The sequence below is a fragment of the Cherax quadricarinatus genome, chromosome 47, assembly GCF_038502225.1.
Source record: "Cherax quadricarinatus isolate ZL_2023a chromosome 47, ASM3850222v1, whole genome shotgun sequence".
NCBI lineage: Eukaryota > Metazoa > Arthropoda > Malacostraca > Decapoda > Parastacidae > Cherax > Cherax quadricarinatus.
In genome coordinates, this window is record NC_091338.1 from 12,622,835 (window position 1) to 12,649,986 (window position 27,152).

The 27,152-nt window shown below is 40.2% G+C and overlaps 1 protein-coding gene across 3 annotated transcripts in view; it reads right to left on the bottom strand.

Annotated features, from left to right (window-relative positions):
- LOC128696487 (PX domain-containing protein kinase-like protein) overlaps window positions 1-27,152 on the bottom strand; it is a 130,340-nt gene that overhangs the window by 22,118 nt on the left and 81,070 nt on the right. For all 3 annotated transcript variants that reach the window (XM_070094686.1, XM_070094688.1, XM_070094687.1), the window contains exons 7-9: window positions 17,544-17,635; window positions 16,882-16,995; window positions 11,987-12,061 (exon numbers count right to left, since the gene is read on the bottom strand). In XM_070094686.1, coding sequence (XP_069950787.1) covers window positions 11,987-12,061; window positions 16,882-16,995; window positions 17,544-17,635 — 281 coding nt within the window. The remainder of the gene's footprint in view (window positions 1-11,986; window positions 12,062-16,881; window positions 16,996-17,543; window positions 17,636-27,152) is intronic.

The window sequence follows — 27,152 nt, forward strand, 5'->3', positions numbered from 1 at the left end:
TCCTTGAATTCCTGCACATATTTTTCAGCCGCTTTGTGGTCCGAACTGGCAGCCTCACCATGCCTTATCACACTATGTATGCCACTACGCTTCTTAAATCTCTCAAACCAACCTTTGCTGGCCTTAAATTCACTCACATCATCACTAGTTGCAGGCCTTTTTTTAATTAAATCCTCATGCAACTTCCTAGCCTTTTCGCTTATGATAGCTTGAGAAACGCTATCTCCTGCTAGCTGTTTTTCATTTATCCACACCAATAAGAGTCTCTCAACATCTTCCATCACTTGCGATCTCTGTTTCGAAAACACAGTTAAACCTTTGGCAAGAACAGCTTCCTTGATTGCCTTTCTGTTGCCCACAATAGTAGAGATGGTTGATTTGGGTTTCTTGTACAACCTGACCAGGTCGGTGATACGCACTCCACTTTCATACTTATCAATGATCTCTTTCTTCATCTCTATTGGAATTCTAACCCTTATTGCTGTAGGGTTGGAACTAGAAGCTTTCTTGGGGCCCATGGTCACTTATTTTCCAGAAACAGCACCGAAAACACTGTAATAATACGAAATATTCCGATTGTATGCTTGAATGTTACCGCGGAGGCTGGCTGGTAAACAATGCCACCGGCGGAACATATGAGGCTGGCTCAGGCCGCACATTGGACGCGTCTCGGACGAAGGGCGCTGAGCGGGTTTTTGGGCGGTATGCGAGGCAAAATTTTAGCGATCAAAGCATCCGGTATGCGGATTGTCCGTTATGCAAGGCGTCCGGTATGCGGGGGTCCACTGTATATATACAGTGGACCCCCGCATAACGATATTAATCCGTTCATGAGAGCTCATTGTTATGCGAAATTTTCGTTATGCGAATGAATTTTCCCCATGAGAAATAATGGAAATCAAATTAATCCGTGGAAGACACCCCAAAGTATAAAAAAAAAACATTTTTACCACATGAAATATTAATTTTAATACACACAAACTGAAAAAGGCATGCACAATTACATGACACTTACCTTTATTGGGAGGAGGAGAGAGTCTTAGTGTTTAGAAGGGGAATCCCCTTCCATTAAGACTTGAGGTGTCGAGTCCTTTTCTGGGGTTACTTCCCTTCTTCTTTTAATGCCACTAGGACCAGCTTCAGAGTCACTGGACTTCTGTCGCACAACATATCTGTCCATAGTGGCCTGTACCTCTCGTTCCTTTATGACTTCCCTAAAGTGTTTCACAACATTGTCAGTGTAATAGTCACCAGCACGGCTTGCAATAGCTGTGTGAGGGTGATTTTCATCCATAAAGGTTTGCACTTTCAGCCACATTGCACAGATTTCCTTAATCTTTGTAGTAGGCAACTTCTTCAATTTCTCTCTCCCCTCCTCCGAACCAGTTTCCTCAGGTCTGGACTCTTGCTGTTGAAGTTGGTCTAGCAGCTCATCAGTGGTTAGTTCTTCATTGTCCTCCTCCACCAACTCTTCCACATCATCCCCACTAACCTCCAACCCCAAGGACTTCCCCAATGCCACAATTGATTCCTCAACTGGCATAGGATTCCTAGGGTTAGCCTCAAACCCTTCAAAATCCCTTTGGTCTACACATTCTGGCCACAGTTTCTTCCAAGCAGAGTTCAAGGTCCTCTTAGTCACTCCCTCCCAAGCGTTACCTATGAGGTTTACACAATTGAGGATATTAAAGTGCTCTCTCCAAAACTCTCTTAGTCAGTCGAGTTTCTGAGGTCACTACAAAGCACCTTTCAAACAGAGCTTTTGTGTACAGTTTTTTGAAGTTTGCAATAACATGCTGGTCCATGGGCTGCAGGAGAGGAGTGGTATTAGGAGGCAAAAACTTCACCTTAATGAACCTCATGTCCCCATAAAGTCGCTCTGCCACGTCTGTAGGATGACCAGGGGCATTGTCTAACACCAGGAGGCACTTAAGGTCTAATTTCTTTTCAGTTAGGTAATCTTTCACATTGGGGGCAAATGCATGGTGTAACCAGTCATAGAAAAAGTCCCTAGTGACCCATGCCTTACTGTTTGCCCTCCACAGCACACACAAATTAGCTTTGAGGATATTCTTTTGCCTGAACGCTCTGGGAGTTTCTAAGTGATACACTAATAAAGGCTTCGCTTTGCAATCACCACTAGCATTGGAACACATCAACAGAGTAAGCCTGTCTTTCATAGGCTTATGTCCATGGAGTGCCTTTTCCTCCTGAGTAATGTAGGTCCTGCTTGGCATTTTCTTCCAAAACAGGCCTGTTTCATCACAATTAAACACTTGTTCAGGTTTCAGTCATTCACTGTCTATGTACTCCTTGAATTCCTGCCCATATTTTTCAGCCGCTTTGTGGTCCGAACTGGCAGCCTCACCATGCCTTATCACACTATGTATGCCACTACGCTTCTTAAATCTCTCAAATCAACCTTCGCTGGCCTTAAATTCACTCGCATCATCACTAGTTGCAGGCATTTTTTTAATTAAATCCTGATGCAACTTCCTAGCCTTTTCACTTATGATCACTTGAGACATGCTATCTCCTGCTATCTGTTTTTCATTTATCCACACCACTAAGAGTCTCTCAACATCTTCCATCACTTGCGATCTCTCTTTCGAAAACACAGTTGAACCTTTGGCAAGAACAGCTTCCTTGATTGCCTTTTTGTTGCCCACAATAGTAGCGATGGTTGATTGGGGTTTATTATACAACCTGGCCAGCTCGGAGACACGCACTCCACTTTCATACTTATCAATTATCTCTTTCTTCATCTCTATAGTAATTCTCACCCTTATTCCTGTAGAGTTGGCACTAGAAGCTTTCTTGGGGCCCATGGTCACTTATTTTGCAGATAAAATCACCAAAAACACTGTAATAATATGAAATGTTCCGATTGTATGCTTGGATGTTACCGCGGAGGCTGGCTGGTAAATAATGCCACCGGCGGAACATGCGAGGCTGGCTAAGGCTGCACATTAGATGCGTCTCGGACGAACAGCGTTGAGCGGGTTTTTTAGCGGTATGCGAGGCAAAATCTTAGCGATAAAATGTATCGGTATGTGGATTTAACGTTATGTAAGGCCAACGGTATGCGGGGGTCCACTGTATGTATGTATATATGTGTGTGTGTGTGTATATATACAGTGGACCCCCGCATAGCGACCTTAATCCGTGCAAGAGGGCTGGTTGTTATGCGAAATGTTCGGTATGCGAATGAATTTTCCCCATAAGAAATAATGGAAATCAAATTAATCCGTGCAAGACACCCAAAAGTATGAAAAAAAATTTTTTACCACATGAAATATACATTTTCCTACACACAAAGAGAAGGATACATGCACAATAGTAGAGTAGTACATGCACAATATATATTGTGCATGTACTACTCTACTAAATGAAGAATAAATGACACTTACCTTTATTGAAGATGCAGCAATGACTGATTAGACACTGTGTCCTGGGAGTGCCTTTTCCTCCTGAGTACTGTAGGTCCTGTTTGGCATTTTCTTCCAGAACAGGCCTTATCACACTGTGTATGCCACTACGATTCTTAAATCTCTCAAACCAACCTTTGCTGGCTTTAAATTCACCAATATGAGCACTAGTTCCAGGCATTTTTCCCTGTTCACCTGGGTGTTAGTCGACTGGTGTGGGTTGCATCCTGGGAGACAAGATTAAGGACCCCAATGGAAATAAGTTAGACAGTCTTCAATGACACTGACTTTTTTGGGTTATCCTGGGTGGCAAATCCTCTGGGGTTAATTGTTTCTTGGTATTCTCAATAAGCCACACCAACAACGGTGCTACAGCAGCAGCAGCAGCAGCAGCTGACGGTGGTACAGCAGCAACAGACGATGCTACAGCAGCAGCAGACGATGCTACAGCAGCAGCAGAAGATGCTACAGCAGCAGCAGACGATGCTACAGCAGCAGCAGATGATGCTACAGCAGCAGCAGACGATGCTACAGCAGCAGCAGACGATGCTACAGCAGACGATGCTACAGCAGCAGCAGACGATGCTACAGCAGCAGCAGGCGATGCTACAGCAGCAGCAGACGATGCTACAGCAGCAGCTGACGGTGGTACAATAGCAGCAGCAGCTGTACCACCAATAGTAGCGATGGTTGATTGGGGTTTATTATACAACCTGGCCAGCTCGGAGACACGCACTCCACTTTCATACTTATCAATGATCTTTTTCTTCATCTCTATAGTAATTCTCACCCTTATTGCTGTAGGGTTGGCACTAGAAGCTTTCTTGGGGCCCATGGTCACTTATTTTCCAGAAAAAATCACCAAAAACACTGTAATAATACGAAATGTTCCGATTGTATGCTTGGATGTTACCGCGGAGGCTGGCTGGTAAACAATGCCACCGGCGGAACATGTGAGCGTGGCTCAGGCCGCACATTGGATGCGTCTCGGACGAAGGGCGGTGAGCGGGTTTTTGGGCGGTATGCAAGGCAAAATTTTTGCGAAAAAAGCGAGCGGTATGCGGATTGTACGGTATGCGATGTGTGCGGTATGCGGGGGTCCACTGTATATATATATATATATATATACAGTGGACCCCCGCATACCGGACGCCTTGCATAACGGACAATCCGCATACCGGACGCTTTGATCGCTAAAATTTTGCCGCGCATACCGCCCAAAAACCTGCTCAGCGCCCTTCGTCCGAGACGCGTCCAATGTGCGGCCTGAGCCAGCCTCATATGTTCCGCCGGTGGCATTGTTTACCAGCCAGCCTCCGCGGTAACATTCAAGCATACAATCGGAATATTTCGTATTATTACAGTGTTTTCGGGGCTGTTTCTGGAAAATAAGTGACCATGGGCCCCAAGAAAGCTTCTAGTTCCAACCCTACAACAATAAGGGTTAGAATTCCAATAGAGATGAAGAAAGAGATCATTGATAAGTATGAAAGTGGAGTGCGTATCACCGACCTGGTCAGGTTGTACAAGAAACCCAAATCAACCATCTCTACTATTGTGGGCAACAGAAAGGCAATCAAGGAAGCTGTTCTTGCCAAAGGTTTAACTGTGTTTTCGAAACAAAGATCGCAAGTGATGGAAGATGTTGAGAGACTCTTATTGGTGTGGATAAATGAAAAACAGCTAGCAGGAGATAGCGTCTCTCAAGCGATCATAAGCGAAAAGGCTAGGAAGTTGCATGAGGATTTAATTAAAAAAAGGCCTGCAACTAGTGATGATGTGAGTGAATTTAAGGCCAGCAAAGGTTGGTTTGAGAGATTTAAGAAGCGTAGTGGCATACATAGTGTGATACGGCATGGTGAGGCTGCCAGTTCGGACCACAAAGCGGCTGAAAAATATGTGCAGGAATTCAAGGAGTACATAGAAACTGAAGGACTGAAACCTGAAAAAGTGTTTAATTGTGATGAAACAGGCCTGTTTTGGAAGAAAATGCCAAGCAGGACCTACATTACTCAGGAAGAAAAGGCACTCCCAGGACATAAGCCTATGAAAGACAGGCTTACTTTGTTGATGTGTTCCAATGCTAGTGGTGATTGCAAAGTTCAGGTAAAAGAATGTCCTCAAGGATAATTTGTGTGTGCTGTGGAGATCAAACAGTAAGGCATGGGTCACTAGGGACTTTTTCTATAACTGGTTACACCATGCATTTGCCCCCAATGTCAAAGATTACCTAACTGAAAAGAAATTAGAACTTAAGTGCCTCCTGGTGTTAGACAATGCCCCTGGTCATCCTACAGACGTGGCAGAGCGACTTTATGGGGACATGAGCTTCATTAAGGTGAAGTTTTTGCCTCCTAATACCACTCCTCTCCTGCAGCCCATGGACCAGCAGGTTATTGCAAACTTCAAAAAACTGTACACAAAAGCTCTGTTTGAAAGGTGCTTTGTAGTGACCTCAGAAACTCAACTGACTCTAAGAGAGTTTTGGAGAGATCACTTTAATATCCTCAATTGTATAAACCTTATAGGTAAGGCTTGGGAGGGAGTGACTAAGAAGACCTTGAACTCTGCTTGGAAGAAACTGTGGCCAGAATGTGTAGACAAAAGGGATTTTGAAGGGTTTGAGGCTAACCCTGAGAGGAGTATACCAGTTGAGGAATCAATTGTGGCATTGGGGAAGTCCTTGGGGTTGGAGGTTAGTGGGGAGGATGTGGAAGAGTTGGTGGAGGAGGACAATGAAGAACTAACCACTGATGAGCTGATAGATCAACTTCAAGAGCAAGAGGCCAGACCTGGGGAAACTGGTTCAAAGGAGGGGAGAGAGAAATTGAAGGAATTGCCTACTTCAAAGATTAAGGAAATGTGTGCAAAATGGCTTGAAGTGCAAACCTTTTTTGATGAAAATCACCCTCACACAGCTATTGCAAGCCGTGCTGGTGACTGTTACAATGACAATGTTGTGAACCACTTTAGACAAATCATAAAGGAACGAGAGGTACAGGCCACTATGGACAGATATGTTGTGCGAAAGAAGTCCAGTGACTCTGAAGCTGGTCCTAGTGGCATTAAAAGAAGAAGGGAAGTAACCCCAGAAAAGGACTCGACACCTCAAGTCTTAATGGAAGGGGATTCCCCTTCTAAACACTAACACTCTCTCTCCCCTCCTCCCATCCCATCAATCATCACCAGATCTTCAATAAAAGTAAGTGTCATGTAATTGTGCATGCCTTTTTCAGTTTGTATGTACTAAAATTAACATTTCATGTGGTAAAAAAAATTTTTTTTCATACTTTTGGGTGTCTTGCACGGATTAATTTTATTTCCATTATTTCTTATGGGGAAAATTCATTCACATACCGAACATTTCGCATAACAGCCAGCCCTCTTGCATGGATTAAGGTCGCTATGCGGGGGTCCACTGTGTATGTGTATGTGTATGTGTATATATATATATATATATATATATATATATATATATATATATATATATATATATATATATATATATATATATATATATATATATATATATATATATATCACTTTTTTTTTTTTTTTTTTTTTTTTTTTTTTTTTCAACAAGTCGGCCGTCTCCCACCGAGGCAGGGTGACCCAAAAAACGCATCACTCACCTTTTTTCCCTCATCAATTCTATGATTAACCTCATCCTTCATAAATCCATCCGCCAACACATCAACTCCCAAGTATCTGAAAACATTCACTTCTTCCATACTCCTCCTCCCCAATTTGATATCCAATTTTTCTTTATCTAAATCATTTGACACCCTCATCACCTTACTCTTTTCTATGTTCACTTTCAACTTTCTACCTTTACACACATTCCCAAACTCATCCACTAACCTTTGCAATTTTTCTTTAGAATCTCCCATAAGCACAGTATCATCAGCAAAAAGTAACTGTGTCAATTCCCATTTTGAATTTGATTCCCCAAAATTTAATCCCACCCCTCTCCCGAACACCCTAGCATTTACTTCCTTTACAACCCCATCTATAAATATATTAAACAACCATGGTGACATTACACATCCCTGTCTAAGACCTACTTTTACCGGGAAGTAGTCTCCCTCTCTTCTACACACGCTAACCTGAGCCTCACTATACTCATTAAAACTCTTTACAGCATTTAATAACTTACCACCTATTCCATATACTTGCAACATCTGCCACATTGCTCCCCTATCCACCATCATATGCCTTTTCTAAATCCATAAATACCTTTTTCTAAATACTGTTCACATATATGCTTCAATGTAAACACTTGATCTACACATCCCTTACCCACTCTGAAACCTCCTTGCTCATCCGCAATCCTACATTCTGTCTTACCTCTAATTCTTTCAATTATAACCCTACCATACACTTTTCCTGGTATACTCAGTAAACTTATTCCTCTATAATTTTTACAGTCTCTTTTGTCCCCTTTCCTGCCAATCCCTAGGTACCTTCCCCTCTTTCATACATTTATTAAACAAAAGTACCAACCACTCCAACACTGTATCCCCCCCTGCTTTTAACATTTCTGTCATGATCCCATCAGTTCCAGTTGGTTTACCCCCTTTCATTTTACGTAATGCCTCACGTACCTCCCCCACACTTACATTCTGCTCTTCTTCACTCCTAAAAGATGGTATACCTCCCTGACCAGTGCATGAAATTACTGCCTCTGTTTCTTCCTTAACATTTAAAAGTTCCTCAAAATATTCTCGCCATCTACCTAATACCTCCATCTCCCCATCTACTAACTCCCCTACTCTGTTTTTAACTGACAAATCCATACTTTCCTTAGGCTTTCTTAACTTGTTTAACTCACTCCAAACATTTTTCTTATTTTCATTAAAATTTCTTGACAGTGCCTCTCCCACTCTATCATCTGCTCTCCTTTTGCACTCTCTCACCACTCTCTTTACCTTTATTTATTTATTTATTTATTTATTTCCAATTTGTGCACACATACAGAGGTACAAAAAAAATACAGATAAGAGCAGTATGCCAAAGCCACTTATACTATGCATAGCATTACGGGCTGGCTTAAAATTAACTTAAGATTAACTAAGCAATGATTATTATTATTATTATAATCAAAAAGAAGCGCTAAGCCACAAGGACTATACAGCGCTGCTACTAAGCAATGATGAAATCAGTGATAAAACATTAATGTAAACAGATAACTATAAAGCACAAGTGAGTATTACAAAGACAGGTCATATGGTTGCATTCAGTTAGGTAGTGATTCTGTTAGGTAGTGTATTTTAAAAAATAATAAAGTTAGATTGGGTTTTAGGTTTAACATTTATGTGATATAATTGTGAGAAACATTTAAGATATACAATTTATAATGTTCAGTTATTCAGTATTTATTTGGTTTTGGGTGAGTAAGTAATCTTTGAGAAGAGACTTGAATTTATAAACAGGTTGTGTTTCTTTTATATTTACAGGTAATGAATTCCAGATTTTAGGGCCTTTTATGTGCATTGAGTTATTGCATAGTGTGAGATGGACACGAGGAACATCAAAGAGTGATCTGTGCCTTGTGTTATGGTCATGTGTTCTGTTGAGGTTGGCAAGGAGATGTTTGAGGGGAGGGTTAATATCAGAGTTAAGTGTTCTATGTATGTAATAGGTGCAGTAATAAGTATGGATGTTTTGTATGGTGAGTAGGTTTAGTGTATTGAATATTGGTGGAGTGTGCTGCCTGTAGTGAGAATTTGTTATCATTCTAACTGCAGCCTTTTGTTGGGTAATTAGTGGTCTGAGATGGTTAATTGTTGTTGAGCCCCATGCACAAATTCCATAGGTGAGATAGGGGTAAATAAGAGAGTGATATAGGGCCAGGAGGGCTGACTGTGGAACAGTACCGTATCTTCGATAGTATGCCTACAGTCTTGGAAATTTTCTTAGAAATTTGATGTATATGTGTATGAAATTTGAGTCTATTATCAAGGTGGATTCCTAAGAATTTTCCCTCTGTTAGTTTTGTGATAGGTGATCCATTTATCATTATGTTAAGAGGGACATCTGTAGCTCTGTTACCAAACTGAATGAAGTAGGTTTTGTCAATGTTTAGTGTAAGTTTGTTAGTCCTCATCCAGGTAGATATTTTCTGTAATTCGGTATTTACAGTATTGGCTAGCGTGACTGGGCTCGGGTGAGAGAAGACGTATGTAGTGTCATCTGCAAATAGTGTGGGTTTGAGTAATTGCGAAGCATTTGGAAGGTCATTTATGTATAGGAGAAAGAGAAGAGGGCCAAGGACACTTCCCTGTGGGACACCAACTGTAATTGGTTGTGCAGAAGAGTTTGCCCCATTTGCGTACACATATTGGCTTCTGTTGCTGAGGTAAGACTTGAGGTAGTTGAGGGAGTGCCCTCTTATACCATAGTGTGACAATTTTACGTGGAGCAAGTCATGGTCAACTGTATCAAAAGCTTTACGTAAGTCAATGAAGATCCCCAGTGGGACTTCTTTTTTCTCTATTGCAGTGTATATATGTTCTAGCATGTGTATAATAGCATCATTAGTATTTTTATTAGGCCTGAATCCAAATTGGCAGGGGTTGAGTATGTTTTGGGAGATAAGGTAGGAGTAGATTCGTTTATGAATTAATTTTTCGAAGATTTTTGAGAGAGGGTGTAAGTTGGATATTGGCCTATAGTTATTCAACTCTGTTTGGTCTCCTCCTTTGTGGATCGGGGTGACCCTTGCTATTTTGAGTACTGTAGGGAAGGTGGAGGATTCAATGGATTTGTTAAAGAGTGTTGCAATGATTGGTGATAGCACTTGTGACACTTTTTTGTATATAAGGGGTGGTAAGGTATTTAAATCTCCTGCCTTGTTTTTTAGTGCGTTGATAATAAGGGAGACTTCGTATGGGTTAGTCGGAGCTAGGAACAGTGTGTTCGGGTAGTTGCCGGTGAGGTAGTCATTTGGTGGGGTATCTGAGCTTGGGATTTTATTGGCAAGGTTTTGTCCTATAGTGGAGAAGAAATCATTGAGTCTGTTTGCTGTTTCTGTTGGTGGGAGTTGGGGTTCATCTGTTTTTGCTAATTTTACTTTCTTTTACTCTCCATATACTCTGCTCTTCTTATAACACTTCTGCTTTGTAAAAACCTCTCATAAGCTACCTTTTTCTCTTTTATCACACCCTTTACTTCATCATTCCACCAATCACTCCTCTTTCCTCCTGCCCCCACCCTCCTATAACCACAAACTTCTGCCCCACATTCTAATACTGCATTTTTAAAACTATTCCAACCCTCTTCGACCCCCCCCACTACTCATCTTTGCACTAGCCCACCTTTCTGCCAATAGTCGCTTATATCTCACCCGAACTTCCTCCTCCCTTAGTTTATACACTTTCACCTCCCTCTTACTTGTTGTTGCCACCTTCCTCTTTTCCCATCTACCTCTTACTCTAACTGTAGCTACAACTAAATAATGATCCGATATATCAGTTGCCCCTCTATAAACATGTACATCCTGGAGCCTACCCATCAACCTTTTATCCACCAATACATAATCTAATAAACTACTTTCATTACGTGCTACATCATACCTTGTATATTTATTTATCCTCTTTTTCATAAAATATGTATTACTTATTACCAAATCTCTTTCTACACATAGATCAATTAAAGGCTCCCCATTTACATTTACCCCTGGCACCCCAAATTTACATACTACTCCCTCCATAACATTTTTACCCACTTTAGCATTGAAATCCTCAACCACCATTACTCTCACACTTGATTCAAAACTCCCCACGCATTCACTCAACATTTCCCAAAATCTCTCTCTCTCCTCTACACTTCTCTCTTCTCCAGGTGCATACACGCTTATTATAACCCACTTTTCACATCCAATCTTTATTTTACTCCACATAATCCTTGAATTAATACATTTATAGTCCCTCTTTTCCTGCCATAGCTTATCCTTCAACATTATTGCTACTCCTTTAGCTCTAACTCTATTTGAAACCCCTGACCTAATCCCATTTATTCCTCTCCACTGAAACTCTCCCACCCCCTTCAGCTTTGTTTCACTTAAAGCCAGGACATCCAGCTTCTTCTCATTCATAACATCCACAATCATCTCTTTCTTATCATCTGCACAACATCCACGCACATTCAGACTTCCCACTTTGACAATTTTCTTCTTCTTATTCTTTTTAGTAATCTTTACAGGAAAAGGGGTTACTAGCCCATTGTTCCCGGCATTTTAGTTGACTTTTACAACATGCATGGCTTACGGAGGAAAGATTCTTATTCCACTTCCCCATGGATATAAAAGGAAAAGTAATAAGACCAAGAACTATTAAGATAAAATCAAAGAAAACTCAGATGAGTGTGTATAAATAAATGTGTACATGTTTATGAAATTACAATAATGAGTTGCAGTGCAAAGAGCCACTATCATGCCTAGGCATTATAGGACAAGATATAAAACTTAACATCCTCAACTTATGTATATTGTGACCCTCACAAGAAATATTTTAAGCCATAACTCTTCTGTATTCCTAATATACTATACTTCATCATACCTTTTTTGATCTACTCTTGATGGACTGCTGTGTAACGAAAGCCTCTGCCTTGGATAACTTTCTTTGCTGTCGCACCTGTAAAAGAAAAAAGAGGAAAAAAAAAAAGTCAAGGTACACCACTGCCAAACCCTCTTTCAATTTCTATGCTCCTTATTCTCTGCATAATATTCACCACATGCTGATCTCAAACATGACTTTGGTGCCTCCAGCCTCCTTTTTGTGGCAACATTTAATCCTTTCACTGTCATGACCCCAAAAATTAAGTGCTGACAATGTCGTGAATTTTCATCCAAATAGGTATATTTTTATACACTGCAGGGAGGTTAGCAAGGTCAAACAAATCCCACACAATGTAGCTGTGTCTTGTTCTAGCTCAAGTCCATTTAAAGCTGCCATCATGACTAAGAAAACTGAATAACATGATTGGAAACAAATCATAGAATGGGTGGCGCTCGAACCCATGGCAGACGAGTCCTAAAACTCACAGGCCAGCGTGCTGTAAAAACCTTCATTTGTAGTCACTGTGGGGCCTATGCTAACCTCCCTATAGTGTATAGAAATAGTATACCTAGTTGGATGAATCTTATTAGAGTCATCTGACCCAGTGGTTAGATCACTAGTATGAGAGTTTAATTACTCACCTGCCATGGGTTCAAGCCCCCAACCATTTTGTAATTTGTTTGCAATCATATTACAATTTTGTGAGTCATGAGTAAAATTACTGTAAATTATGTAGAATACTATAAAATTACCATATAGTACAGCACTGTACTGTATTATCACAAATTACAAAATCTGTATTCTTAGAATTTGATTGTCTTCTGCATCAATGGACCAATTCCACTACTCTTGAAGACAAATGGATGATCACGAAATATTAATTTCATAATTTGGGAGTTGTACGTAACTGGCATTACCGTACACTCCTTTCCCTATTAGTCTAATAATGAGAGGTTTTACTGTACTGCTCTTGAGCAAGAGAACATTTAAAAAAAAAAAAAATGGTTAGCATTCTTAAATCCTTTGAGGACCCAGATCCTTGATCTGAAACATGCTCACAGGATCCAAGAATGTTCCAGTCAACCAAATCCTTAGCTATTTTGCTAGTATGCCTTCCACTCTATCGACAGAGCACAAGAAACCACCCATTTAACTACAGTGGACCCTCGACCAACGATGGCATCGTCTAACGTTATATCCGACTCGCAATACATTTTAACGCAAAAATTTTGCCTCGACTAACGCTAAAAAACTCGACCAACACAATTCATTCCGTTCGAGACGCATCCACTTCTGGCCAGTGTTTACAAGCCAGCCAGCCACCACGGTCCCATCCAAACATACAATCGGAACATTTCATATTATCACAGCCTTTTTAGTGATTGCACCTGCAAAATAAGTCACCATGGGCCCCAAGAAAGCTTCTAGTGCCAACCCTACAGCAAAAAGGGTGAGAATTACTATGGATATGAAGAAAGAGATCACAGCTAAGTATGAAAGTGGAGCGCGTGTCTCCGAGCTGGCCAGGTTGTACACAAAACCCCAATCAACAATTGCTACTATTGTGGCCAAGAAAACGGCAATCAAGGAAGCTGTTCTTGCCAAAGGTGCAACTATGTTTTTGAAACTGAGATCGCAAGTGATAGAAGATGTTGAGAGACTGTTATTGGGGTGTTAATGTTGCAGTTTAAAAACTGTAGTGTAAAGCACCCTTCTGGCAAGACAGTGATGGAGTGAATGATGGTGAAAGTTTTTCTTTTTCGGGCCACCCTGCCTTGGTGGGAATCGGCCAGTGTGATAATAAAAAAAAAATAAAAAAAAAACGAAAAACATAGCAGGAGATAGCATCTCTCCTCTCAAGCAATCACATGTGAAAAGGCTAGGAAGTTGCATGACGATTTAATTAGAAAAATGCCTGCAACTAGTGGTGATGTGAGTGAATTTAAGGTCAGCAAAGGTTGGTTTGAGATTTAAGAATCGTAGTGGCATACATAGTGTGATAAGGCATGGTGAGGCTGCCAGTTCGGACCAAAAAGCAGCTGAAAAATATGTGCAGGAATTCAAGGAGTACATAAGACAGTGAAGAATTGAAACCTGAACAAGTGTTTAATTGTGACACTGACAATGTTGTGAAACACTTTAGGAATGTCATAAAGGAACGGGAGGTACAGGACTCTATGGACAGATATGTTGTGCGACAGAGGTCCAGCGACTCTCAAGCTGGTCCTAGTGGCATTAAAAGAAGAAGGGAAGTAACCCCAGAAAAGGACTTGACACCTCAAGTCCTAATGGAAGGGGATTCCCCTTCTAAACATTAACACCATCCACACTCTCCCCTCCTCCCATCCCATCAATCATCACCAGATCTTCAATAAAGGTAAGTGTCATGTAATTGTACATGTCTTCTTCAGTTTGTGTGTATTAAAATTAATATTTCATGTGGTAAATTTTTTTTTTTTTCAATACTTTTGGGTGTCTTGCACGGATTAATTTGATTTCCATTATTTCTTATGGGGAAAATTACTTGACTAACAATAATTTCGATTAACGATGAGCTCTCAGGAACGGATTAATATCGTTGGTTGAGGGTCCACTGTATTTCAACTACCCAATAAAGTTATCAGAAATAAGTAATTTGGCCAATCTCACAAAATTAAAAAACTACCAATTTAAAAATAGGGTCCAGAATGAACAATACAGACATTTCTGGCACAAACATTTTCTCTGTTCATTAGTTATGTCCCCAAGCCTCTCATACATTACATTTGCTTTCCATTTTGAATTTTTATTCATACAGGTGGTCATGTTTTTAGAGCTTGTAACTGCTAAATAAGCCACCATGGGCCCCAAAAAAAGCTTCTAGTGCCAAGTCTGTGGTAAAAAGGGTGAGAATTACAATGGAAATGAAGAAAGAGATCATTGAAAAATATGAAAGTGGAGTGCATATGTCCGAGTTGGAAAGGCTATATAACAAACCCCATTCAACCATCGCTACTATATTGGCGAACAGAAAGGCAATCAAGAAAACTGTTGCTGCGAAAGGTGCAAGTATATTTTCAAAACAGAGATCGCAAATAATTGAAGAGGTGGAGAAACTGTTGTTGGAGTGGATAAATGAAAAACAATTATTAGGAGATAGTGTGTCTCAGTCAATAATATGTGAAAAGGCAAGGCATCCCAGGCAAAGCAGGTTTCAAAAGGTTATAAAGTGGTAAGAATGCAGTGTTGTGAAGTCTAAGAGCAATTTTCTAGATACAAAAGATGCCATTTTACAATGGGTTAAATCTGGCAAGAAACAAGGTGCAAATACCATACAAGACAATGTATACCATTTAATGTATTACCTACCAGTAAGTCCTTTTGCCCCTCTACATACTTTACCTTCTACAATAATAACCAGCTCCACCACACCCCTTTAGCCATCAACAAAATCAATCATTGTACATATACTCATTCCAAGTTCACATGCGGTTAGTGTTTATTTAATACAGCGGATCCTCAAAATATGATATTAGTCCGCTCCAGAAGATGTATCATACCAATAAACTATTTTAACTCGAACTCAAAAATATGGTTTTATGGTAATTCGTTCCAAGACTTTTTGAAGTACAACTTCTACTGTAGCTTAGAGTTGCACACTCACAGATATGTACGTATATATAATTTGCAGGCACTGTATATCCCTTCATCTCTTCTTTTATCCACAATAACAACAGTCTTACTATCTCTGTAATAATTTCTCTGCCTCTTCCACTAGCTTAGATTTGTCATTCACTTTAACATTCTTTATTATTTCTTTCTGCTTAATAATAGTAGAGATAGCTAATTGTGAAAAGCCATACTCAAGCACCAATGGATAAATTCTAGCTCCATTGTGTTTTTTACAATTTCTTGCTTGATCGTCTGAGAAACTGCCTGTTTACTGCTCACTTTAGGGGCAATGATGACTTGGTAATTCAAAAGATTGTGTAATTAAAGCACAAATGCAGTTATGAAGGGTAAATAATCCCGAGTTGGTGTGGGCAACATGTGGTAGATTCAAATTGAAGAGGAAACAAACTGTAGTACAAACTCTGCTATTGGCTGAGATGCTACCACAGTGGCATTCAACTCCATTGCTGATTGGTTGCTAAGCCACCCTCACACACCTCCATTCCTACTAGCTCAGACACTGCTGAAGGGATAAGCTACCACATCGCTGGTTGGCTGAGGCCCACCCACTCTGACATCATTGGCATACTACTGTATATAGAAAGTCCCTGATTATGCAGAGCATTTTGGGCAACTTAGATTAATCTCGTTCCCCAGGATGCAACCCACATCAGTAGTCTAACACCCAGGTACCTACTTACTGCTAGGTGAACAGGGACAGCAGGTGTAAGGAAACATGCTAAATGTTTCACCTGTGCCGGGATTAATCCCTGGACCTCAGTGTGTGAGCCGAGGATGCTATCAAGCCACGAGATCCCGCACTATCGTACACATATTGTACCTCAAATTGTTCATCTCGCTCAAAACAAAATTCCTGTACGAGGTAAATCATAACTCAAGGGACCACTGTACTTTCTTTAGAAATGGACTGTTATAAGCTTTTTTTACCCTGGAAAACATCTATAATTTTTTTTTCCTGGAACACACCTATGATTATATCACTGGAGTCAATGGACCATTGAATTTCTCTGTGTAACTATCTCTTAGAATCACTTCTCTCTGAAATGTGTCACTCTGTAGAGGAATAATGTACTTTTTTTTTGTACTGCTGCTACTTAAACTTTAAAATAAATTATATATAATGAGAGATTGATAGAACACCTTTATTGATAAGATCACACAAGACTTATAAACATTATTTTTATATTAAATAACAGTAGAGAAATATAAATGTTCATTTTTACCTTCTTTTGATCAGCTGCAAGTCTTTCTAACATGGCCTCTTGTGCGACTGCTATTGCCTGCTTGACGGAAGAGGGGAGGCGCAAGCTAGGTTTCTCATGACTGTGAAGTGGCGTCTAAGCAGAATAAGAAAAATTTAATAACCTTCCAAGAAAGCGATAACACAATAAATTCAGAAACATATCTAAATTACAACAACTTAAAATTAATATTTTTGGAAGACTATTTTAAATAAAATATTAATGTGTTTAACTTCTTTAGCAAATTTCTACTTGACTGTAAAATAGCCATTATTGTATTTAATCTAACCTATTTACCCTTCACATTATTACTTTCCATACCCTTCTAAGCCATTCAGTAATTCATACTGCACTAGGGCAAAAACAAACACAGTTTAACTTAAACAGCACAGACTAGGTGGCAAGTCTGACCCACCACCCACACCTCCTTTGCCTTGTTAGTAATAGTATTTATTTGCATTTGTGTTAAGAATACATGGGTGTGCCCAAGTAGGATGAGCAGGGAAAGGAGTGAAGAGATGTTAACTCTAGGAAAATGCAGTATGTTATGCAATATCTTATGAAATTAAGTGGGTTTGAAAGTTGACTGATGTACTTCTGCAGAGTGATCATTAACTTAAAAAAAAATCAGTCATACTACTCACTTGATTGAAGAAAGGGTGAGTAAGGAGTCCAGCAATAGTTGGAAGGCCATTCTTGCAAGCTTCTGCACTCAATATGCTCTCTAGCACGGATCCTAATAACATAATATGTTTGGAGATTCAAACACAAAACTCACAACTCACATCAATATTTCTATAAAAATACTAAACCTTCTTAATATAAATGCCATTCATACATCTGAGCACAGAGGGGCTGCAACAAGATCCTTAAAACTGAAACAATTACACAGTTATAATTAGGGATGGGATACTACCAAAATTTTTGCAAATACCATTACAGCTTCTCTTCACTTACCAATGGAGTTCCGTTTCTAAGATCATGTTGGTAAACAAATTTGTCGCTAATCAAGGAACCACCCCTTACCGACACTTGAAAAATGTAAACTCGAAATTAAAACATTCAGTTTTATGTCTGTTGTGAAAATCCTTTCAATCCATTCATTAACGGTAATACAACCTGAAATAGGTCAATAACTTACTTCCAAGATATTCTAGGAAATGCACACACAGCTGATTACTTAGGATTTTTTTTTTTTTTTTTTTTAGAAAATCACACTTTTTTTCAGTCTTTGCATAGGATAAGTAACAACAAAATTTATTTCTTTGCAAGATTACACTGAGATTACGAAATTACAATAATAAGTTGCAGTGCAAAGAGAGTCACTATCATGCCTAAGCATTATGGGCAAACTTAACCCTTTCAGGGTCGAGAGGCCCTCTCCTAAACTTGTTCTCAGGGTCGAAAATTTTTCGGAAAAAAAAAAAATCTTATTAAATGATAGAGAATCTTTTCTCGATCATAATGACACCAAAAGTATGAAATTTGATGGAAAACTTACGAAATCATGCTCTCTCGAAGTTAGCGGTCTCGACTTGGAGCCCTATTTTCAGCCAATTTCAGTGTACAAGTCGACAAAAATCATATCTATTTCGCTAGAACTCCATTTTTTCTATCAAATGAGTACAAGAAACCACCCATTTACTGATTTCAAGTACCCAATAAAGTGGTCAGAAATTGGCCATTTTGCCAATTTCACAAATTTCAGATGCCAATTTCCAAACATGGTCCAGAATAAACAAGACAGACATTCCTGGCACTAAAATAACATTTTCTCTGTTCATTAGTCACGTCCCCAGGCCCCTCGTAAATCTCTCTTGCTTTCCACTTTGAATTTTTATTCTCACAAAAAATAGAAGATTTACTGTTATGCAGACTACTGCATTAGTGTAGAAATGGTATAAATAATATCAGTGTACTTGTGAAAGAATGTTAGACTCACCAGTTGACGTATATGGGACGCTTGGCATAATTTGTTTACTTTTGAAATTTGGTAAAAATCAAACCTTTCTGCTACTTTGAGCTCAATTTCAAGGTACTTTTCATTATGAAACCAATCAAAATCATCTCAATTTCTGTAATATATCTTACATTCTATAAAATGAGACCAGGAAAACCAGAATACAACCATAAATACCATACGAAAATACACTGCAAAGTCGCCATTTTAAACCAAAAACACGGTCGGAGTTTTTTTTTTTCTCATTATGCACTGTGTGCTGCAGGATTTTTTTTATACCGTGCACACTGACCACAGACTCATTCTTTCATATGTAGGCCTACCAGCTTTCTCTCACTAGATTTGAAGGCTCTAGAATTTAAGCGTTCTAGTACGTCAATAACCCTGGTGCGTAAGCCGTACTAGTACGTCAGAAACCCTGAAAGGATTAATTTAATGGCTTACAAACTACTTAATACTAAAGAAATTGATCATAGTTTAAGTTGTACTTCTTTTTTTATTTATAGTTGACAGTAATTTTACTCTAGTTACAATAGTTTCAATAATAAATATTGAAATTATATCATGGGAATATAACATTGCGAGTTGTGGAAAGTAGTTTACAGTATGAGAATGCTACAAGTGGGTGAGTAGGTGGCTTTTGAGAAGAGCCTTAAATTGGTGTTCAGACCTGGTTACTTTTGTATTTACTGGTAATGAATTCCAAATTTTGGGGCTTTTTATGTGCATAGAGCTTTTACACAGTGAGATATGGACATGGGGTACATCAAAAAGTGATCTGTGTCTTGTGTTGTGGTTGTGTGTCCTGTTAAGGTTGGTGAGGAGAAGTTTGAGTGGAAGGTGTATGTTTGAGTGTAGTGTTTTATATATGTAGTAGGCACATGAATAAGTATGGACGTTCTTAACGGTGGGCAGTTTTAGACTTTTGAATATTGGTGGAGTATGCTCTCGGGAGTGGGAATTTGTTATCATTCTGCAGCCTTTTGCTGGGTTATTAGTTGTCTTGGGCAATTTAATGTTGTTGATCCCCATGCACAAATTCCATACACGAGATAAGGGTAGATGAGTGAATGATACAGTGCAAGGACAGCTGACTGTGGAACATAGTACCATATCTTTGATAGTCTTGGAGATTTTCTTAGAAATTTGTTGTATGTGTGTCTGGAATCCGAGGCTACTGTCAAGGTGGATTCCTAGGAATTTTCTCCGAGTCTTGTGATGGGTGATCCATTTAGCAATATGTTAAGTGGAACATTTGCAGCTCTGTTTCCAAACCGAATGAAAGTGAATCTTCTATAGCTACCCTTCAGGGGCATAGCACGTAACATTTTCTGTAACAGTTGCAATCACTTTTTTTTTTTTTAACCCTCCCCGCCGCCCACCTTTCAATACCTCTCCATATGTCAGTTTTTATTATTTTTTTTATTTTTTTATTAGCACACTGGCCGATTCCCACCAAGGCAGGGTCGCCCAAAAAAGAAAAACTTTCACCATCATTCACTCCATCACTGTCTTGCCAGAAGGGTGCTTTACACTACAGTTTTTTAAACTGCAACATTAACACCCCTCCTTCCCATCTCCAGGACTCAAGTCCGGCCTGCCGGTTTCCCTGAATTCCTTCATAAATGTTACTTTGCTCACACTCCAACAGCATGTCAAGTATTAAAAACCATTTGTCTCCATTCACTCCTATCAAACACACTCGCACATGCCCGCTGGAAGTCCAAGCCCCTCGCATACAAAACCTCCTTTACCCCCTCCCTCCAACCTTTCCTAGGCCGACCCCTACCCCGCCTTCCTTCCACTACAGACTGATACACTCTTGAAGTCACTCTGTTTCGCTCCATTCTCTCTACATGTCCGAACCACCTCAACAACCCTTCCTCAGCCCTCTGGACAACAGTTTTGGCAATCCCGCACCTCCTCCTAACTTCCAAGCTACGAATTCTCTGCATTATATTCACACCACACATTGCCCTCAAACATGACATCTCCACTGCCTCCAGCCTTCTCCTCGCTGCAACATTCATCACCCATGCTTCACACCCATATAAGAGTGTTGGTAAAACTATACTCTCATACATTCCCCTCTTTGCCTCCAAGGACAAAGTTCTTTGTCTCCACAGACTCCTAAGTGCACCACTCGCCCTTTTCCCCTCATCAATTCTATGATTCACCTCATCTTTCAAAGACCTATCCACTGACACATCCACTCCCAAATATCTGAATACATTCACCTCCTCCATACTCTCTCCCTCCAATCTGATATCCAATCTTTCATCACCTAACCTTTTTGTTATCTTCATAACCTTACTCTTTCCTGTATTCACTTTTAATTTTCTTCTTTTACATACCCTACCAAATTCATCTACCAACCTCTGCAACTTCTCTACAGAATCTCCCAAGAGCACAGTGTCATCAGCAAAGAGCAACTGTGACAACTCTCACTTTATGTGTGATTCTTTATCTTTTAACTCCATGGCTCTTGCCAAGACCCTTGCATTTACCTCTCTTACTACCCCATCTATAAATATATTAAACAACCACGGTGACATCACACATCCTCGTCCAAGGCCTACTTTTACTGGGAAATAATCTCCCTCTTTCCTACATACTCTAACTTGAGTCTCACTATCCTCGTAAAAACTCTTCACTGCTTTCAGTAACCTACCTCCTATACCATACACCTACAACATCTTCCACATTGCCCCCCCCCTATCAACCCTGTCATACGCCTTTTCCAAATCCATAAATGCCACAAAAACCTCTTTAGCCTTATCTAAATACTGTTCACTTAAATGTTTCACTGTAAACACCTGGTCCACACACCCCCTACCTTTCCTAAAGCCTCCTTGTTCATCTGCTATCCTATTCTCCGTCTTACTCTTAATTCTTTCAATAATAACTCTACCATACACTTTACCAGGTATACTCAACAGACTTATCCCCCTATAATTTTTGCACTCTCTTTTGTCCCCTTTGCCTTTATACAGAGGAACTATGCATGCTCTCTGCCAATCCCTAGGTAACTTACCCTCTTCCATACATTTATTAACCCTTAAACGGTCCAAACGTATATATACGTTCACTCGCATAGCGCCCCAAACGTATATATACGTTTTATTTTTCATTCGTTCAAAATTAGAGCGATAGGCCTGATTCGCCTAGACATGAGAGAATGGGTGTGCGCAGTATACAAAAAATCTGGGACGCCTGGGTACCACATGGTAGGACCAGTTACATTCAGCTCCATCCTGGGTCAGCATCATGGCACATCCTCGTGATTCACTCACGCCTCGTCGTATTAACACTACTATTCGAGGAAAGTGATAGAGATCGTGAGTTTAGTGGATTTGACACCAATGGGGCCAGTAATATTCAAGGAATTAGTTAAAATATCGACGATAACCCAGATGACCCCCAGCCCATCATCTCTGGGGTAGCGACACCTGTCCTAGGGCCAAGCACCTCTGGGGTAGCCAGTGTGGCCACATCAGACCCTAGGCCAAGCACTTCTGGGGTGGCCAGTGTGGCCACAGAAGACCCTGGGCCAAGCACCTCTGGAGTGGCAAGTGTTACCCATAGGCAACTTCGCAAGAGGAAACTATCATTTTCCCGGTGTTTTAGTAGTGATAGTGAAAGTGATGTAAGTGATGATGAGATTGATTTTATGCCAATTGAGGATTCGTCTAGTGAGAGTGACGTTCATTATTCACCAGTGAAACGTACTTTTAGGCGTCATTAAATACGTTCAGGCAGTGTGCCATATGCAATCCCCAAGGATCGTGGCAGGTCTGGATCCAAAACCCTGGCCACTGATAGTGAAAGTGATCACGAAGGGGAGTATGCGGGGATGGAGGAAGTAGTGGTGGGTGGCATGGTGCCTGGACCACATGGCGCAGTGGGTGGACAGACAAAGGACTGCCCGGCACCCCCTCAACCATGTGCTGCCTCCACTCCTCTCCCTCCTCCTCCTCCTGCCCCCCCCCCTCGCCCCATGCCACAGGTCCACCCTGCACCATGTGATCGTGAGTGGAAGTGGACACAAAGTATATTCGTGCCACAGCCTTGTGATTTTGATGCTAGTGGAAGTGGTATCCAGCCAGAATGTCCCATAACGAATGAGTCTACAGGGTTAGACTATTTCCAGTTGTACTTTGACGAGCCTATAATGAACTTGATAGTGACTCAGACAAACATTTATTACCAATATGTCATGAACAACACAACAGAGGTTGGAGAATCATCACGGCTGCACAGGTGGAAAGACACAACAGTGGCTGAAACGTATTTATTCCTTGCCACTGTCATGCTTATGCAACATATCTATAAGAACAATATACGTAATTACTGGTCTACAGACCACTTCATCAGTACTCCAGTTTTCCATGACCTCCTTCCCTGCAACAGATTCACTCTGTTGCTACGAATGTTGCACTTCGCAGACAGAAATACGCCAGACAGAAATGACCTTCTATACAAAATCCGGGAAGTGTTTATGTATTTGAAGCAGAAATTCAGTGTATACTTTTATCCCTTCAAGAACATTGTTGTTGACGAGTCCTTGATTCTGTTCAAGGGACGCTTGTCATTCAAGCAATATATACCGAGCAAATGTAATTGCTTTGGTATAAAACTTTCTGTTATGTGTGACTGTGAGAGTGGTCTTGTGTTGGATGTAATTGTATACACAGGGAAAAACACACTCGATGATGACAGAAGGATGTTGGGCATTTCCGGTGATGTTGTTCGCAGGATGATGAAACCATACCTTGGCAAGGGCCATACATTGTACACAGACAACAGGTATACAAGCCCTATGCTTGCTGATTTCCTACATGTGAACAATACTGATATATGTGGAACAGTGAGAAGGAATAGGAAACATATGCCTAGGTTCACTGGAGGCAGTGTTGAAGGTGAAGTGCAAGCGTTTCATGCTAATGACATCATGGCACTTACGTGGCATGACAAACGAGACGTGACATTGCTATCAACCATCCACAGAGACGAGATGGTACAAACAGACAGACTGAGCAAGTTCAACAACGAACCTATTGTGAAGCCACTTGCTGTCTTGGACTATACGAACAACATGTGACTAGTTGACAAGTGTGACATGATGATAGGGTTTGTTGACTGTGTGCGTAGGAGTTGCAAGTGGTATATAAAACTGTTTTTTCATCTTGTAGATATTGCAGTGCTCAATGCATTCAATATGTACGAAGTAAAGACTGGAAAACGACAACTTTTGCAGATTTCTCTCTGAATCTCGTCAAACAGATAGCAAGAAAGTATGGTACCACACCTGTACCTTCCCCTCAACAGCGACCTGTCACACCAACTGTCCCTCAACCACAGCCAGTGGGGGAAGTGCCAGACCGAATCACTCCTAACTGTCACTATCTGGTACCAATACCACCTACCCAAACCATTCATCACATACCCAAAAGAAGAAGAATGCCCAGAAAAAGTGTATTGTGTGTGCTACCACCAAAAAACGACCCCAACAGCGGAAGGACACACGATTCATGTGTCACCAATGTGGGGTGGCACTCTGTATGAATCTATGCTTCATGGAGTATCACACAATTGTGGAGTTCTAGAAACTTAAGTGGGACATGTAAATACTTGTATATAGTTGTAGATAATAATGTGTGATTCAGCTAGGTGTGCAAAATAACCTGTCAGTGTGTACATGTGTGTTTATGACAGTATGATAAAAATTTTGTATGTAATATTGGTGTATAAACAAAAATTGGCATTGATATCAAATGACTTACTATGAAACATAATTATCATATCATGAAAACAAGAAAATGAAAAAAAATAGAAGAAAATGGTAAATATGTTGAATTTCTGCAAACAGCAGTGCTCCATGTTGCCGTCAGGTGATCGCCAAGTGTCAACTTCACGGCCTCATACCTCGGTAAGTACTGACCCTAAATTTTTTTTATGGTAAAACACTTAAAAAAAAATGTGCTCTTTTTTTCTATATAAAAAAAAAGTTTGTTTTTTTTTTCAAAATATTCGGGGCGCTGCGCGAGTGAACGTATATATACATTTGGACCGTTTAAGGGTTAAACAATAGCAACAACCACTCCAAAACTATATCCTCACCCGCTTTTAACATTTCTATCTTTATCCCATCAATCCCAGCTGCCTTACCCCCTTTCATTTTACCTACTGCCTCACGAACTTCCCCCACACTCACAACTGGCTCTTCCTCACTCCTACAAGATGTTATTCCTCCTTGCCCTATAAATGAAATCACAGCTTCCCTATCTTCATCAACATTTAACAATTCCTCAAAATATTCCCTCCATCTTCCCAATACCTCTAACTCTCCATTTAATAACTCTCCTCTCCTATTTTTAACTGACAAATCCATTTGTTCTCTCCTGTAAACATTTACTAAAAAAGAGAAGAAGAAAAACTTCATAAAACTGGGATGCTTGAATGTGCATGGATGTAGTGCGGATGACAAGAAACAGATGATTGCTGATGTTATGAATGAAAATAAGTTGGATGTCCTGGCCCTAAGTGAAACAAAGCTAAGGGGGTAGGGGAGTTTTGGTGTGGGGAAATAAATGGGATTAAATCTGGAGTATCTGAGAGAGTTAGAGCTAAGGAAGGGGTAGCAGTAATGTTGAAGGATCAGTTATGGAAGGAGAAAGAATATGAATGTGTAAATTCAAGGATTATGTGGATTTAAAGTAAAGGTTGGATGTGAAAAGTGGGTCATCATAAGCGTGTATGCACCTGGAGAAGAGAGGAATGTAGAGGAGAAAGAGAGATTTTGGGAGATGTTAAGTGAATGTATAGGAACCTTTGAACCAAGTGAGAGAGTAATTGTGGTAGGGGACCTGAATGCTAAAGTAGGAGAAACTTTTAGAGAGGGTGTGGTAGGTAAGTTTGGGGTGCCAGGTGTAAATGATAATGGGAGCCCTTTGATTGAACTTTGTATAGAAAGGGGTTTAGTTATAGGTAATACATATTTTAAGAAAAAGAGGATAAATAAGTATACAAGATATGATGTAGGGCAAAATGACAGTAGTTTGTTGGATTATGTATTAGTAGATAAAAGACTGTTGACTAGACTTCAGGATGTACATGTTTATAGAGGGGCCACAGATATATCAGATCACTTTTTAGTTGTAGCTACACTGAGAGTAAAAGGTAGATGGGATACAAGGAGAATAGAAGCATCAGGGAAGAGAGAGGTGAAGGTTTATAAACTAAAAGAGGAGGCAGTTAGGGTAAGATATAAACAGTTATTGGAGGATAGATGGGCTAATGAGAGCATAGGCAATGGGGTCGAAGAGGTATGGGGTAGGTTTAATAATGTAGTGTTAGAGTGTTCAGCAGAAGTTTGTGGTTACAGGAAAGTGGGTGCGGGAGGGAAGAGGAGCGATTGGTGGAATGAAGATTGAGACACTTATGCAGCATATGGGAATCTTTATTCAGGAAACGTTTCGCCACACAGTGGCTTCATCAGTCCAATACAAAGAGGAAGGCGTAAGGAGAGTAGGAGAATGATGAAGCCACTGTGTGGCGAAACGTATTGGACTGATGAAGCCACTGTGTGGCGAAACGTTTCCTGAATAAAGATTCCCATATGCTGCATAAGTGTCTCAATCTTCAACTTGTCGGTTTTTCAAACCATTCATCACATCACGATTGGTGGAATGATGATGTAAAGAGAGTAGTAAGGGAGAAAAAGTTAGCAAATGAGAAGTTTTTACAAAGTAGAAGTGATGCAATGAGGGAAGAGTATATGGAGAAAAATAGAGAGGTTAAGAGAATGGTGAAGCAATGTAAAAAGAGAGCAAATGAGAGAGTGGGCGAGATGTTATCAACAAATTTTGTTGAAAATAAGAAAGTTTTGGAGTGAGATTAACAAGTTGAGGAAGCCTAGAGAACAAATGGATTTGTCAGTTTTATTAATTAGGGCATCTTTATTATGCTTCTATGTTATTTATGTTATACCTAATATTATTCTGGAATAAATATGATAGGTAGACAACCTTCATTGATAGTAACAGTATAATTATACAATATTTTAGTGCTGACAGGCACACCCCTCCACTCATCATGGCTAATCATGAATTATTGAGACACTGAGACACTGTTTGCTTCTCTCTCTCTGCTTTATCTAGCTCTGCCCACTTTATAATGATGCCCCCCCTCAAGGGAGGTTCCATAATGCAGGTGAGCGGGCTCCTGATCTAGGGAATTGGATCTGTGCTCCAGTTCCCTGAATTGAGCCTGAATACCTTCCACCCCCGTCCCC